Below are 13,542 nucleotides of genomic sequence, written 5' to 3'. Positions count from 1 at the left end.
TGTTTGTGAGGAGGTGGGGGGATTGGTATTTTAAGCGGAGCCAGCAACGAAGGCTATATCATGGCAAGGTAGCCAGCCCTGTAAACAGATGCCACTTGCAGAGAAAGAACAATGTGCCCAAGACGATAGCTGAACCCAGGACAGCCTCCTTCACTGTATTGGTGACAGGCATAAACTGTCAAGCCACCGGACTGCCCTATGAGGAGGTAACCATACCAGGCGGTGATGTTAAACATGAGAATACAGTGATACCTCGGTTCTCGAACGCCTTGACTTTCGACCAAATCGGTATTCGACCAGGAAATTCGAGAAAATTTTGTCTTGGAATCCGAACAAATATTTGGAACTCGAACATCCGAACGTCCGAGATGAGCCGAGTTGAGCCGAATGGCGTTCATTCGGCCCAGCGCGCCTTGCTTGCGTCATCAGTGTGAGTGCAGAGGAGAAAAAAACAGCAAACAATTATTGACAAATTCTTCCGTGAAGAAATCAGACAAGTAACTGCAGAGCAAGATTCTGATTCTCCTCAGCAAAAGATACAGAGAACAGAAACACCCGAAAAGCAGTTACCCTCTGTTTTTATTGAAGAGGACTCCCCTTCAAAACAATAACCATTCCCCTTCCCTCCTCCCTCCACATTCATTCCCTCCTGCCATAAAGTTTGGTACAGGTACAGTAAATGAAACACAATTTACTGTACTGTACAGTACATTGTATTTATTTTTTTGTTTTAATAAATACACGTTTATTTCTTATTTTTTGTTGAGACTCATGTTTTTCTACATATTATATACAAATTAGGCCAGTAAATAGGCATTTTCTGGGGCTTGGAACGAATTAATCCAGTTTCCATTATTTCCTATGGGTTTCATTGCTTCGGTTCTCGAACAATTTGGTTCTCGACCGTCCTCCCGGAACGAATTATGTTCGAGAACCGAGGTATCACTGTACTCTTGTAACAGTTTCCAGTGCTGACAATGAAGCTGCAGAGTTTCCTCAAATGGTGTAGTCTTTGCTGGGCCTTTTTGTAAACTTGGTGCACGTGATCACTAAAGGTGAGCTTTCCGTCTATCACTGTACCAAGGTACTTAAAACTATCAGCCAGCCCTCTGCACTTGCTATCCTTTTATTTAAACTTGTGAGGAGAGAGGGATAGTGCCATCTCTTTCATCATGTGCTCTCCCTAAGGCCATCTTCTCTGATTTTTTTTCAACGTTCTGTTCCAGAAAGCTGCGGTCAAACCAGTCCTCCAGTTCCCCCGTGCAGGCCAGGTACTGCTTATCTTTGAGGCAGGCCACACGGCCCATGCCATCTGTGTACTTTACATGCCAAAGAATAGCATTGTTAATGGTGATCTCATTTGTCCGTACAAAGAATAGGATGGGGGAAACCTCACATCTCATACGGGGTAACTATCTTGAGGATCTGCTCATCTGACAGAATCATTCCATTCATTGAGAAATAGACCCTTTCAGAGGAGCCAGACCCTACAGTACCTGTCGGTGGAACTCTGAGACCCACCATCTGTGGTTGATCCTTCAGAAATGATCTTATCTGTTTACATCCAGATATAGTAGGCACTTAAGAATGTGTGGCTGGACCGTGCTAAACGCGCTTGAAAAATCCACGAACAGGACCCGAAAATAAGTGGCAGAGGTGTCCAGTGTGTTGCATCTAAAAGAGTGAAAAAGAGTGAAAGTGGCATCAGACATCCCACTACATGGCTTGTAGGAGAACTGCAGAGGATCCAGTAATCAGCCAAGGCAGAGATTATCAAGCTGCCTGCAACTCTCTCCAACAGGTGTGAGAGCCACAGGGAAAAAATCTTTCAAGCCTGTAGCATAATACTTCTTTGGAAACTATATGAAAACATGATTACAGACAATCCTAGTGCATTTTCTATAAGACTATCTGTTTTGCACCTACCATATGCAAAACATTTTGAAAATGGCAAAACGCTCACCTGAGACAGTGGCACAGAGGTTGTAGGGAGCACGCAAGCTGGGGAAACAACTGCAGCATTCACAGATGGACTTGCACTTAGCACAGAAACACAGCTGCTAACTGTAGTCTTGCTTGTGTCAGGCTTGATGCGTGTGGTGCCTTCAAAAGCAAGAACACTTTCTTGCAGGTAGCAGGAAAAAAATTGCTTAACAGTAAAAGGCAATTACTGTGTAACAGTATCCAACATTTTAAAATCTTGCAGCACAATATAGCACTGCAGTACTGTCAGAAGTGAAAGAAAAGGTTCTGATAGGACACCACATTTTAAGTGTACTGGTATTACTGTCTTCTAGGTCAGTGGTTCTCAAAGTGTGGCCCGTAAGTCAGGTGGTCCGCGGCTGACAGTCAGCAAAGTGATGCTTAAAGTAATGCATTCCTCACATTAACATTTTAATTACAAAGAACGAGGTAGGTGGTTTTATGTCAACTTATTACTATACTACTGTCACAAAAGAACATTTAGTTTTGAATTGTAATGAAACAAATGCGGCAAAATAAATTTGAAATTCATAGTAAAGAGTGATTTTTAGGCCCTGGTGGTCCGCCATATTTTTTACTTAAGTAAAGTGGTCCGCGGTCCGAAATACTTTGAGAACCACTGTTCTAGGTGATTAACATACAGTTTGTGTGCATTCAATAGCACAGTAGTGCCTCCCTATACTTGCGGCCTTAACAGCTTTTACTTATTTTCTTTTTGTATCATGCTATGTCAAAAAATGCTTTGCTCAACCATCAGCATAAGTCACAAGTAAATAACTTCTTTCCAAACTCACATCAGTCTATATACTTTGTTCCTAGCAGTTTCTGAACAGGTAAACCATTTTTTTTCCTTTAATTTCTCAAAAACCTCTTTTCGTTCATCACAATTCTATGTTGCCTCTGTTCATTAGAGAACAAGGACAGGGTCTGAAGCATAAATGTAGTCCCTAATAGTTGAGTTTTTTAATCATTCACAGGCTAAACACATGTCGAATAAAATTATCAGGACTGGCCAATACTCGGTAAGACACTTAACAGAATGCAAAATGTACGAGATTTTGTTGTCTCATATGGAAAATAAAATCTTGACTATAGCAATAAATCCTACTGTGCCAGTTTTAGCGAAGAACTTACTAGCATTTTGTGTCAGCAGTGATGTTTTGCCTGTCTCCATGGACAACCCAGGCTGAAGGTGATGTAGAGATGAGATAGGTGATGCACGCCCTGAGGTCTTTAAATAGAAAATAAAATAAATCATTATCAAGTTTATTCAAATCGCAAGTCTAATAAAAACTTGCATATTAAGGAGTCTAATGCTTCTTACATTAGTTTAGTTCATTCCTTGTTGCTCCTCTGAGGAGAATAGGGCTGCGCTCATTACATAACAGCGAGGAATCTCTTGAATAATGAGCTAAAGTAATAAATAAATATGGCCAATTCTTTTTAAATAGATGACTAACATGTAGTGCTGACCTGCAAAGCTGCCGAGGAGATGGACTGGAAGACAGTGGATTTCAACTGGCCACAACGAGGTCTGGGTGGTGGGTCAGGTTGGGAATCAATCTCTTCTATCAGATTTCCTGGCACACAGAGCTGTTTCACACGATGTGAAACAAAAGCAGGCAGGTCTCGCTCCATTTCTGCCAGGCAGGGGAACATAACCCTCATATTCACATGCTGCAAAAACAAATTTAAGATGTAATTATTTTTTCAACAGCCACCATCAGGAGTTTGATGTACTGACAAAATAACCACTCACTTTCCACTGCCTTTTTTAAAAAATCTGGCTATTCTTGTCTTACAAGTAAAGCAAATGCAAAAGAAACAGCAGAAGCCTTGCCAGAAGATAACTATAATCTATTGGATACAAAAACAAGGCATAAATATGTTGCAGCGTAAAGATCTTTCATTGTTTCACCTTGAAAGGATCAAACTCCAAAGCACGAGCAGCAAGAGAGGAAGTGTGGAAGATTATGCCTTCCATTTGAAAAGGGGATATGATTGGCCGGGGATCAAAAAGGTTGGGATGGTTGCAAACTTTGCGCAGCTGCATCAAGATGTTGATGACACTCATGTAATGGCCAGCAGCAAGAGTTTCTCTAGTCCTGTAAATCATTTCACCAGGTAATGATGTGAAAAACACAAATAATCTTTATAAGCGCAGTAAAAGGTATTAATTACAAGTTGATTATTCTCTTCATCTCAAATGTTTCATTATGAGATAATTGTAGCAAATATTTTCCAGGAGAAAATCTTTTCTTATCATGATTAAATTTTTAATATGTGAAAGATGTGGGATTCAAAAACAAAAAATGTAGCTTACTTTGTTTGTGACATAAAGTCATCATAGAGAAAGCGCTGTCGCTTTGACAACGGACACATGATTACGTGTTCATACTTCTTCGGCATCTGCTTCTCTACCTCATTCTTCAAGCGACGCAAGAGAAATGGGCGCAACACCTGAAAACACTTTCTGATTTTAACATTTCTGTTCTGTAGAGACTTTTGTGCTATTTACAACTAACATAGTTACAGATATCCCAATCTAAGTCACGTCAATCATAGCTAAGAAGTGGGATTTTGGTCCAACTTTCCACGCTTAATGACTGGGAAGTCTAACAATTTATACACCTTGTGTTATATGGTTTATGCATCACATTTTATAAACGTGATGCAAATTACTATCAAAGAAAAGTTATAGCAAAATTGGTAAGTGTGGCAAAAAACACAGTATTGTATTAAATATGCTTTGTGATTCAGATGTGAACTATAAACCACAAATATTATGTAATAAACCAAACGAAAGAAAGGCTTAATGGTCCAGTAAATTCTTCTCAGCAGAAAAATATCTAAGCTTAGCTTATTTACTTCACAATGCCACTAGGCCAACACAGATGATTTATCATCAAAGAGCTTGCTCAACATGCAATGCTGCTCTGATGCTACCTTCTCTCCCTCTATTTCTATCTCCATGTGGCCTTAATTCAAGATCACTCAATTAACTATGAATTTGTGTTGTAATATTGCGACAGACTTTTAAAAAAAGGCATTTAACATGAAGGCCTCATTCAAGTCATCAAACCACTGTATATAACTCAAAAAGAGCAGCACTGCTGGATAACCAAATCAGAGCTTAGTTTTGCACTTAACAGGTTGCATACCTTAAGGGTGCCCCCTATCATAGTTGCTTTTTAATATCTTCTTGAAGAACGTGTGAAACCCTCCAAAACCATCTCACTTCCATTTCCATTGTTGAAAGGCTGATTTGCAACATATGCTTTGCAGAAAACACAGACCCGTTAGCAGGTAATAAAAAAGATCCTACCAGCACGCTGAAAGTTCGAATGCACAGGGAATGGAGACCAGCATTAACGAGCAAAAGCTGTGATCACTGGCATCAGAAAACCAGAAATTCACATAACAGTGTACATAAAGCTTGAAGTAAGCAGCTTCAAGCACTTGGAAGCCACACACTCTCCAAAGACAGCAGTTCCATGACAGATATCTGCATCAGGATTACAACAACCGTGGTGATGGCTAAGATAGATAGGATATGGCAGTCATAACATCAGGTTCACTACCAAGTAAAAGCCATGCAAATTCCTAGTAGTACCAATCCTGCTCTATAGATGCAACACTGGACGCTTCTTGCTACAACAGAATCAAGGCATTTGAGAGCAAGTTCCTGAGGAGGCTGATCCGGATCTCTTAAAGCAGGGGTCTCAAACTCATATTAGCATGTGGGCCGCAGTGGAAAGTAACAGCCAGTCAGCGGGCCGCACCACGAAAACAAAATGTTTTTTCATTAAATTTTACGAACACTACTGTCACTGCAGTTAAATGCTAAAATAAAGTTTTTATAATTATTAATTACATTTAGTGTAGTTTATTACATGCACAGGCAGTTTAGTTTATTAAAATAAGTTGACGTTGTCTCTGTCACTAATAACGGGGGTAATTTTCACTGCGGGAGTTAATCACCAAGCACAACATACATATACACCGCGGACGTGGCCGAGGGCCGCACAAAAATGTTTCGCGGGCCGCATTCGGCCCGCGGGCCGCGTGTTTGAGACCCCTGTCTTAAAGAGAACGTAGAACCAACAACTTTGTACGAAGTACGGTTTCCACAATCATAGAACCTCTACTTGCAACAGTCAAGCTTGTCTTCTTTTGCCAAGTGACCTAGCATGACACCTTGTTGAAAACTATCATTCAAGGCACTTGGCAGGGTAGTTGACGCCATGGTGACCAGAGGAAGAACTGGCCTACAAATGTCAAAAGACTGGATTTGGTCATCCTAGACCTGCTTACCACGGCCTAAAATAGGCAAGAGTGGAGTGGCAGGTGCTGTCTCATTTATCTATGTGCTCCCACCAACATGAGCAAGGACAAATGAATGACAACTGCAATATTTCCTTTTAACAATTACTAATTTGAATATATTGTCTAAAATTAACCACAAATATCTGCTCCCACGCATCATATGGCAAACCCAATAACAACAAAAGTTGGACCAGCAGTTTTTTGTCTGTTACAGGACATGCTGATTCAATGGTGCACATCATTTTTCTAATGAACAGCAGGCACATTTTTGCGTTCTTGTTTTTGCTGGATTTGTTGTTACAAAAATATACAACTGTGAATACTTTACCCATACATAACTCTCTCACAATCTTAATAGCAGTGCTCATCAAGAACTGGAAAAGATAAGTCTTTTAACACAACTGGTATGCAAATGTCTCGGACAAATGTAGCCTTATAACCCAAAAAAGAGTCATCAGGGGATCAAGTCCAACATTAGTTTTTGAGGTTCAGTCTGATGCACAACATAGCAAAAAAATCATGCAACAGTGCTAACCTCATTTACACCACACTCCACAATCAATGAATATAGATCTTTTATCAACAAAGAACTTACTGCCTCAATGTTACTCTTATTAATATTACTTATTAGTAGTATATTTTTTTAATGAAACTGCACTCTTGTTCCACACAGTGTTTAAATTAAAGCTCTCTTTAAAAAAAGCATTTTACTAGCAAATGGAAACTTTTTTTTACTAACATTTAGTTCATGGTTATACTACAAAAAATAAATTACTTTTTATTTTTAACCCACCTTGTGAAGACGCTTGATAAGGCTTTCGTTATATTCCTGGCTGCCTTCAATCATGCCAGTGAGAGGGTTAGAAAACCATTCCTTAAAGTCTCTGTGAGACTGGAACACATTAGGCATCAGAAAGTGCATCAAAGACCACAACTCCATCAAGCTATTTTGAAGTGGTGTTCCCGTTAGCAGAAGGCGACGTTGGCTCTGGAAGTTAAGGAGCATTTGCCATCGCTGGGATTTGAAATTTTTTATATTCTGTGCCTGCAAAAAGAAAATTATTTACCAAGGGTTAATCTATTAATATTCTCCAAATTCTAGCAACATACAAAAATATGCTGGAACAAAGTACTCTTGGTCACATAAAAAACCTGTACTCTGAAAATCTAATATTTAGCTGCAATAAACACAATGCAACATGAAATCTTAAGCATGAATGAATACCCACAACTGCACCTGGTCCTACTCACCTCATCAAGAATAAGGTATTTCCACTTCTTGCGTCGAAAGGCCTGATGATCTTGGACCACAAGTTTGTAGGAGGTGATGCAAACATGAAATGCATTAGTTTTAGTCCACCCCTGTATGTGTAAAAAAAAAAATCAATTACAAGATACAAAATATAAAATAATCCCATCAATGGCTAGCTCTAGCGCAGAGGTGTGGAGCCTAACCTTATTTTATTAAAACGATAAAACTTGTACCTGTCGTTTAAGCTTGCGTTCTTTCAGGGTACCATAATAAGTAAGTATCTTGAAGGCTGGGCACCATTTCTTAAGCTCCATTTCCCAGTTAAGCATCACACTTGTTGGTACCACAATGAGATGTGGGCCCCAGATAGCTGCCCAAAACATCAGTTCAAACATCAATCTTAAAGTTGTTTCTTTATTGATCAACAAGAAGAGAAAAATAAATACACAAAGAGGGATGTCCAGTGTGTTAACCATCATTCGTCTTATCTGAAAATAAATCTTTATGTGTGGCCTTGGTCATTTGATCAATTAGCTTTAACCAAGACTTCTTTAGCCTACCCATTTGCTGGTTTACCTAACAACACTGCAGATTATAAAAATACATACAGTCTCCTGATGTTTATACCCACATTATGAATTTACAATGGCCATGCTTATTTAAGAGGTTGTAATATGGAAGGTTTTAATAAGGAAGGCTTACTGTATCAATATCAGCCATATAATATTCATATCAGGATATCCTTTCATCGTCCTTAAGTTTATATATCTCTTAATGAAACTGCACATTCTGATAATAAAATGCACCATGCATCTTAGCAGTAACTTATGTCAAATCTAGTATTGTCAGCATCTTCATTCTCATATTGAGAACCATAAGCTTTTTATCCTCCCTTTTAGCTTTGTTTCCTGGCTTCAGACTTGGCATCATGATTACAGTAACTTAAATGTGGTTTCACTTTGCAAACGTGCTTATTCCTTGTAATGTTCATAATCAGAATATTAACTAAAGCTTGAAATTTTTAGTCCGCATAACTGTATTTACTGAAACTTCCACTCTATACCTCACACTGATGCTACTATGAACTCCCAATTTCCATGTAAAAGGGAATGGCTCGGGAAAACAAACTACGAAAAAGCTTTTATAATTTGTTTTTCCAGAAAAATAGGTTAAGAAAAACTCTACAAATATCTGTCATAAAACAGGTATATTCTGCATGTATTTTGGGGTGGAGATTAAAACAAAAGAATTTGTGGACTAAATAGAAATTAGTCTGTTGCAACCCTGCCTTTCATGATCTGAACCTTTAAAAATCATAAATATTCAAACAGATAAAAGATTTCACAATCAAATATTTTTTCCTAATTGCCAGGAATAGTTGTTATTTTCAAAATCCCATCATGATATCATTTCAGTAAGTAGTATTTTGCTATGCAGTCGCTGCAGTTCATCTTGCAACTTCTGAAAATATCTTTCTCTTGAGGTCACAATAAAATGCTATCACTAGGAGGTATGAACCAATCAGATCACATCGTTTCAGTTTTTTTTACCAGAAACTACCAAAGAAAGAAAACTTGAAAACAGCTTTGAGACTACAGCTTAGACCTTTTACTTTAGAGAGTTAGAGGAGAGAACACCAATTTCAATGATATACAATGTCAGGCTATAAAATCATTACATGCATAATAAAGACAAAAAAGAACCATTTTTGGTATTGGCATAAAACTTATGAAAGAAAAAACTGGAGAGGGTAAGTGTAAAAAATGGGGGTTATGGTTAGCATCAAAGCTATGTATTTTTGTTTTTTAAAAAAATTATCTAATATGCATGATGAAAATAACTACAATATGTAAAATACATTTTAAAAATCAACATAGCTTTTGCTTTTGTATCAAACTCATGATTCAACTGACCACTCAAGATTGCTGACCTTTTTCACATGCCAGATGAGCCAGAAGGGCAATAGTCTGAATGGTTTTGCCCAGACCCATCTCATCAGCCAGGATTCCGTTCAGCCTTTTATCATGCATGGTGGCCAGCCAATCCAAGCCTACATGTTGATACTCTCGCAAACTGTGCTTGAGAATTGGAGGTACTTTAGTCTTTACCTGTTTCAAACAGTCCAAATTACCAGCTTTTTTCTCTGCATAAATATGCTACTTATAATCTGCAAAAATACGCCAGTTCCAGTTTTCCTACTATTCATAAACCAGTGCTCTAGAAGAGACAGCAACAGCAAACATGCAACAAGTAAATCTTTTAAAGAAATCTCATAGAAAGTAAAATTAAAAGATGACTTTCAAATAAGTTATGCATGTTAACTTCACTCCTTAAAAAAAAAAAAAAAAAGTTCATACATTTAATTTGATCCAATAGCAGCTACAGAGAGTCCTATTGGCTATCACAATTTAGCCTGAAAAGATATTTGTAAAAAGTAAATGTGCCAGGTGTACAGCATACAACTGAGAGAAATGGGGGGGTGGTGAGGTGGGGTAGAAGCAAGACTTACTTCTGTTGTTTCAAGCGTGTAGCCCTTGGGCTGCAAACTGAGTGCCTGAGCAGCGATATCCGTGATTTCATCCCTGCCTTCTTTTTCACAAACCTGTGCAATCATTTAGTTCCAGTATGAAAATAAACAGACAAAGGAGAACTGTGACGAGTGTAAACGATAAATAGCATCTACTATACATCTGCAACTGACCGCATTTATGCTTATGAGGCAAGACGGGATAACCAGGTTTATGCTTATGAGGCAAGACGGGATAACCAGGAATATTAAAATAGGGTTATTTATACACAAACCATTCTAACAGGATCTCACAGAAGCTAATACAAACTTTGATGTCAGCTGTGGTTTCACCCTGATCTCCTGAAGGTTTCATCAGAGCTTCCAACCCAGGTCCTTCAAGTTGAATTTCCTCCTGATCACCAGCAGCCTCTTCCTCTGATGACTCTGTCTCTATTTCAATGTCTGTTTTCCCAATACACCACATTTGTTACAAACTAAATGCCATGCAAAGTATAGACTTAGCAAATAAAACTTACCACTAACAGAAATTAAATGTTAAACGATAGATAAAATTGTATTTTTTGATAGCATCACATCTTAAAAAATGAAAACATGAAATAACACAAGATGTTAACTCATGATATTTCGTCAAACTAAAAACATCAATGTATTAGTATTAAGTAGGCAGGCATTTCATAAGGCTTCCTTAAGAAATTAATAGGAGCATAAAGACCTTTTAAGCTTTCGAATGACTGCACGACCCCTTCATCTCCCCCGAGAATAGTGAAACCTTTAAATATAAGAATGGCACTTGAATACTCACCATCAGAGTCACTTTCTTCCTCGTCTTCATCCGATGAGCTCCCCATGGGCATTTCAAAATCACTGTCATAAGCACCTGCATACTTTGCAGCCAAGTCTTCAATAGACATCTCACCTGAAAACATCAACCGCGCATTAAAACCGCTGTTTTAATCAATATTGAGAATAAAAGCCCACGATGATCTTGAAATATTAGCACATTGCTCTAAGAATAACTAATTCAAAGCTTCTCATAGTTGAAAAGCAAAGATGCCATCTGAAGATCTCCATTAACTAAGGTTTGCCCTCTGGCCATGGCTGTGCACCTTCTGCTGTCGTTGATGCTGGCCTGTTTTTTTAATCCACTAATCACAATTTTAGCAAAGAAATGTGAAGCAGAGTATGCATGGTTCCCATCTGGCAGAAGAAAGCTATAACATTAAGAAAATTTGCCAAGGGAAACCGTTAACTATACTGTGCTGGAAATCTGAAAACAAAAGGTCTGCAAAGGTGGTTTTAAGGTCTCACAGCATATCAAAAAAAAAAATAATAAGCCAGTCACTTTACAACAAGTGAAAGTGACACAATTTTTACATAATAGTACATTAGATTAGGAATCACAACCACAATACTGCCACATATGCAAAAGTATGTATTTTTTCCTCTGACAGATTACTAAAATCCTTTATGTTTTTTTAAATTAATTGTAATTTGCTGGTCTGAAAACACCTACCAAATTTTACCTGGAGGAGATCAAAAAAAATCCTTGTATTTCATAAATGATAAACACTAAATGTGCTATTTATAGAACAAAATATGTTGGTCAAATGACTCGTCGATAATAGGTAATAATCATATTCATCGGTGTTATGATTTAAGAATGTATGTCTCCAGTTAAGGTAACTGAACACTTCACATGTATCAGTATCCAGTGCATAAAATGGATTGCTTTCCTGTCCGAGACATCTAGCACCTGAATACAACAAAAATATCAAACAGGTGACTCTAGTCTCGTTGGACTAGAAGAATGATAGGAGGAGAACAACTCTGTTTCTAAAAACCAATACCTTTAGGCAAAATGATGTCAAAACTAAAGTCTCCAAATCCCTCTCTAAAATTCTGGAAAAAAAACCTCTTCAAATTAATGCATTCAGCATTAGAGCCAGTTTTCCTCAGTGGTGTGTTGTAAAGTATTGACCTGACGATCACATTATTACTCGAAAACTTAATGAGGTGAGTCAATACAAACTTTGTAATCTTTTGAGTTGTTGACTAAAGGTAAATTACTTGGGAATAGTTGATTAGTGGTAGTGCAATTTAAAGTGGAACAATTTTAAGGGCTGCACTTTCCTGTCTAGGTGCTTTTTCTTTTTTATATGGGTGTGTTTTTCACATATTGATGTGATGGGTCTTGCTGGCTTTGAAAATGTGGGCAATTGTAAAAAGACTGTTGTGTCCATGTTCTATTAACAGCCAAAATCTGAACCTGATAAAAAAATCTTCAAAGGCCTTCTACACTTATGATTTTAGCGAAAATCTTTCAGGGGAATTATAATCTAAATGTCTGTTAATGTACATTAATTATTTGGCGATGAAAGTTTTTCATATATATATTTTTTAAAATATGGTTTATGTTGGTGTTTTCTATCTGGTCAAAAGTAACTGTTGACTTTCACGCAACACACCAAAAGAATGCAATATTAGTACAAAGTATCAATTTATATATATAATGCACAAAAAACCAAATGGCTAATCTCACATAAAGAATAAGCCATAACACATGTCTCCAGAAAAGGTAACCGAACACTTCAGAATACTACAGAAATTCAAACAGGTGACTCTAGTCTCGTTGGACCTACAGAGACATGATCACATTATCGCTGCGAGAGCAACTCTACTTTCCTTAAAAACATATGCATCAGCCTCTATGCAAGTTGAGGTCAAAACCATAGTCTTGAAGCACCTTTGCAAACTTTTATGTAATTTTATTGTTTAGTATTTATACCAACATAAAAAACAACAACAACAAAAAAAACCACCCTGGTATACAACACAAGTACAAAATTATCCATTTATATCACAAGGTACACATTTCTTCGCTTGCCAATTCCCATGTTATGTAAAGAAAGGAAGGGAGAAAAACAACTTCAAGAAAGCACTCAAGCACTGTTTCAAAGCTTCTCATAGCTAAAAGAGAAATGGTACTTCTCACAGCTCTATCAACTAAGAATTAATCTCTGGCCAGGGCCACCATACAGCCACACGGTCATCTTCAGCTGTCATTGATGCTGGCCAGTTACAGCATAAGCTGACTGCTTACAAAGGCAGTAAATAATCATGTCTCCACAAAAGGTAACTGAACACTTCATAAATATCAGTGTCCAGTGCATAGAATGGATTGATTTTCTCTACGAGACATTTAGCACCCGAATACTACAGAAATTCAAACAGGTGACTCTAGTCTCGTTGGACCTACAGAGACATGATCACATTATCGCTGCAAGAGCAACTCATGCTTTCCTTAAAAACATATGCATCAGCCTCCGTGCAAGTTGAGGTCAAAACCATAGTCTTGAAGCACCTTTGCAAACTTTTATGTAATTTTATTGTTTAGTATTTATACCAACGTAAAGAACAACAAATAAAAACACCCTGGTATACAACACAAGTA

The 13,542-nt window shown here is 37.8% G+C and overlaps 1 protein-coding gene across 4 annotated transcripts in view; it reads right to left on the bottom strand.

Annotated features, from left to right (window-relative positions):
* The window catches only part of LOC112561147 (helicase domino-like), a 64,023-nt gene that overhangs the window by 27,700 nt on the left and 22,781 nt on the right, over window positions 1-13,542 (bottom strand). For all 4 annotated transcript variants that reach the window (XM_025233436.1, XM_025233438.1, XM_025233437.1 and 1 more), the window contains exons 14-25: window positions 10,894-11,007; window positions 10,399-10,532; window positions 10,071-10,163; window positions 9,492-9,669; window positions 7,795-7,931; window positions 7,561-7,671; window positions 7,103-7,354; window positions 4,307-4,443; window positions 3,902-4,088; window positions 3,457-3,660; window positions 3,118-3,214; window positions 1,964-2,103 (exon numbers count right to left, since the gene is read on the bottom strand). In XM_025233436.1, the coding sequence (XP_025089221.1) occupies window positions 1,964-2,103; window positions 3,118-3,214; window positions 3,457-3,660; window positions 3,902-4,088; window positions 4,307-4,443; window positions 7,103-7,354; window positions 7,561-7,671; window positions 7,795-7,931; window positions 9,492-9,669; window positions 10,071-10,163; window positions 10,399-10,532; window positions 10,894-11,007 (1,784 nt within the window). The remainder of the gene's footprint in view (window positions 1-1,963; window positions 2,104-3,117; window positions 3,215-3,456; window positions 3,661-3,901; window positions 4,089-4,306; window positions 4,444-7,102; window positions 7,355-7,560; window positions 7,672-7,794; window positions 7,932-9,491; window positions 9,670-10,070; window positions 10,164-10,398; window positions 10,533-10,893; window positions 11,008-13,542) is intronic.

The sequence above is a fragment of the Pomacea canaliculata genome, linkage group LG4, assembly GCF_003073045.1.
Source record: "Pomacea canaliculata isolate SZHN2017 linkage group LG4, ASM307304v1, whole genome shotgun sequence".
In the NCBI taxonomy this organism is placed as follows: Eukaryota; Metazoa; Mollusca; class Gastropoda; order Architaenioglossa; family Ampullariidae; genus Pomacea; species Pomacea canaliculata.
This window is presented reverse-complemented; position numbering and strand designations above follow the sequence as displayed.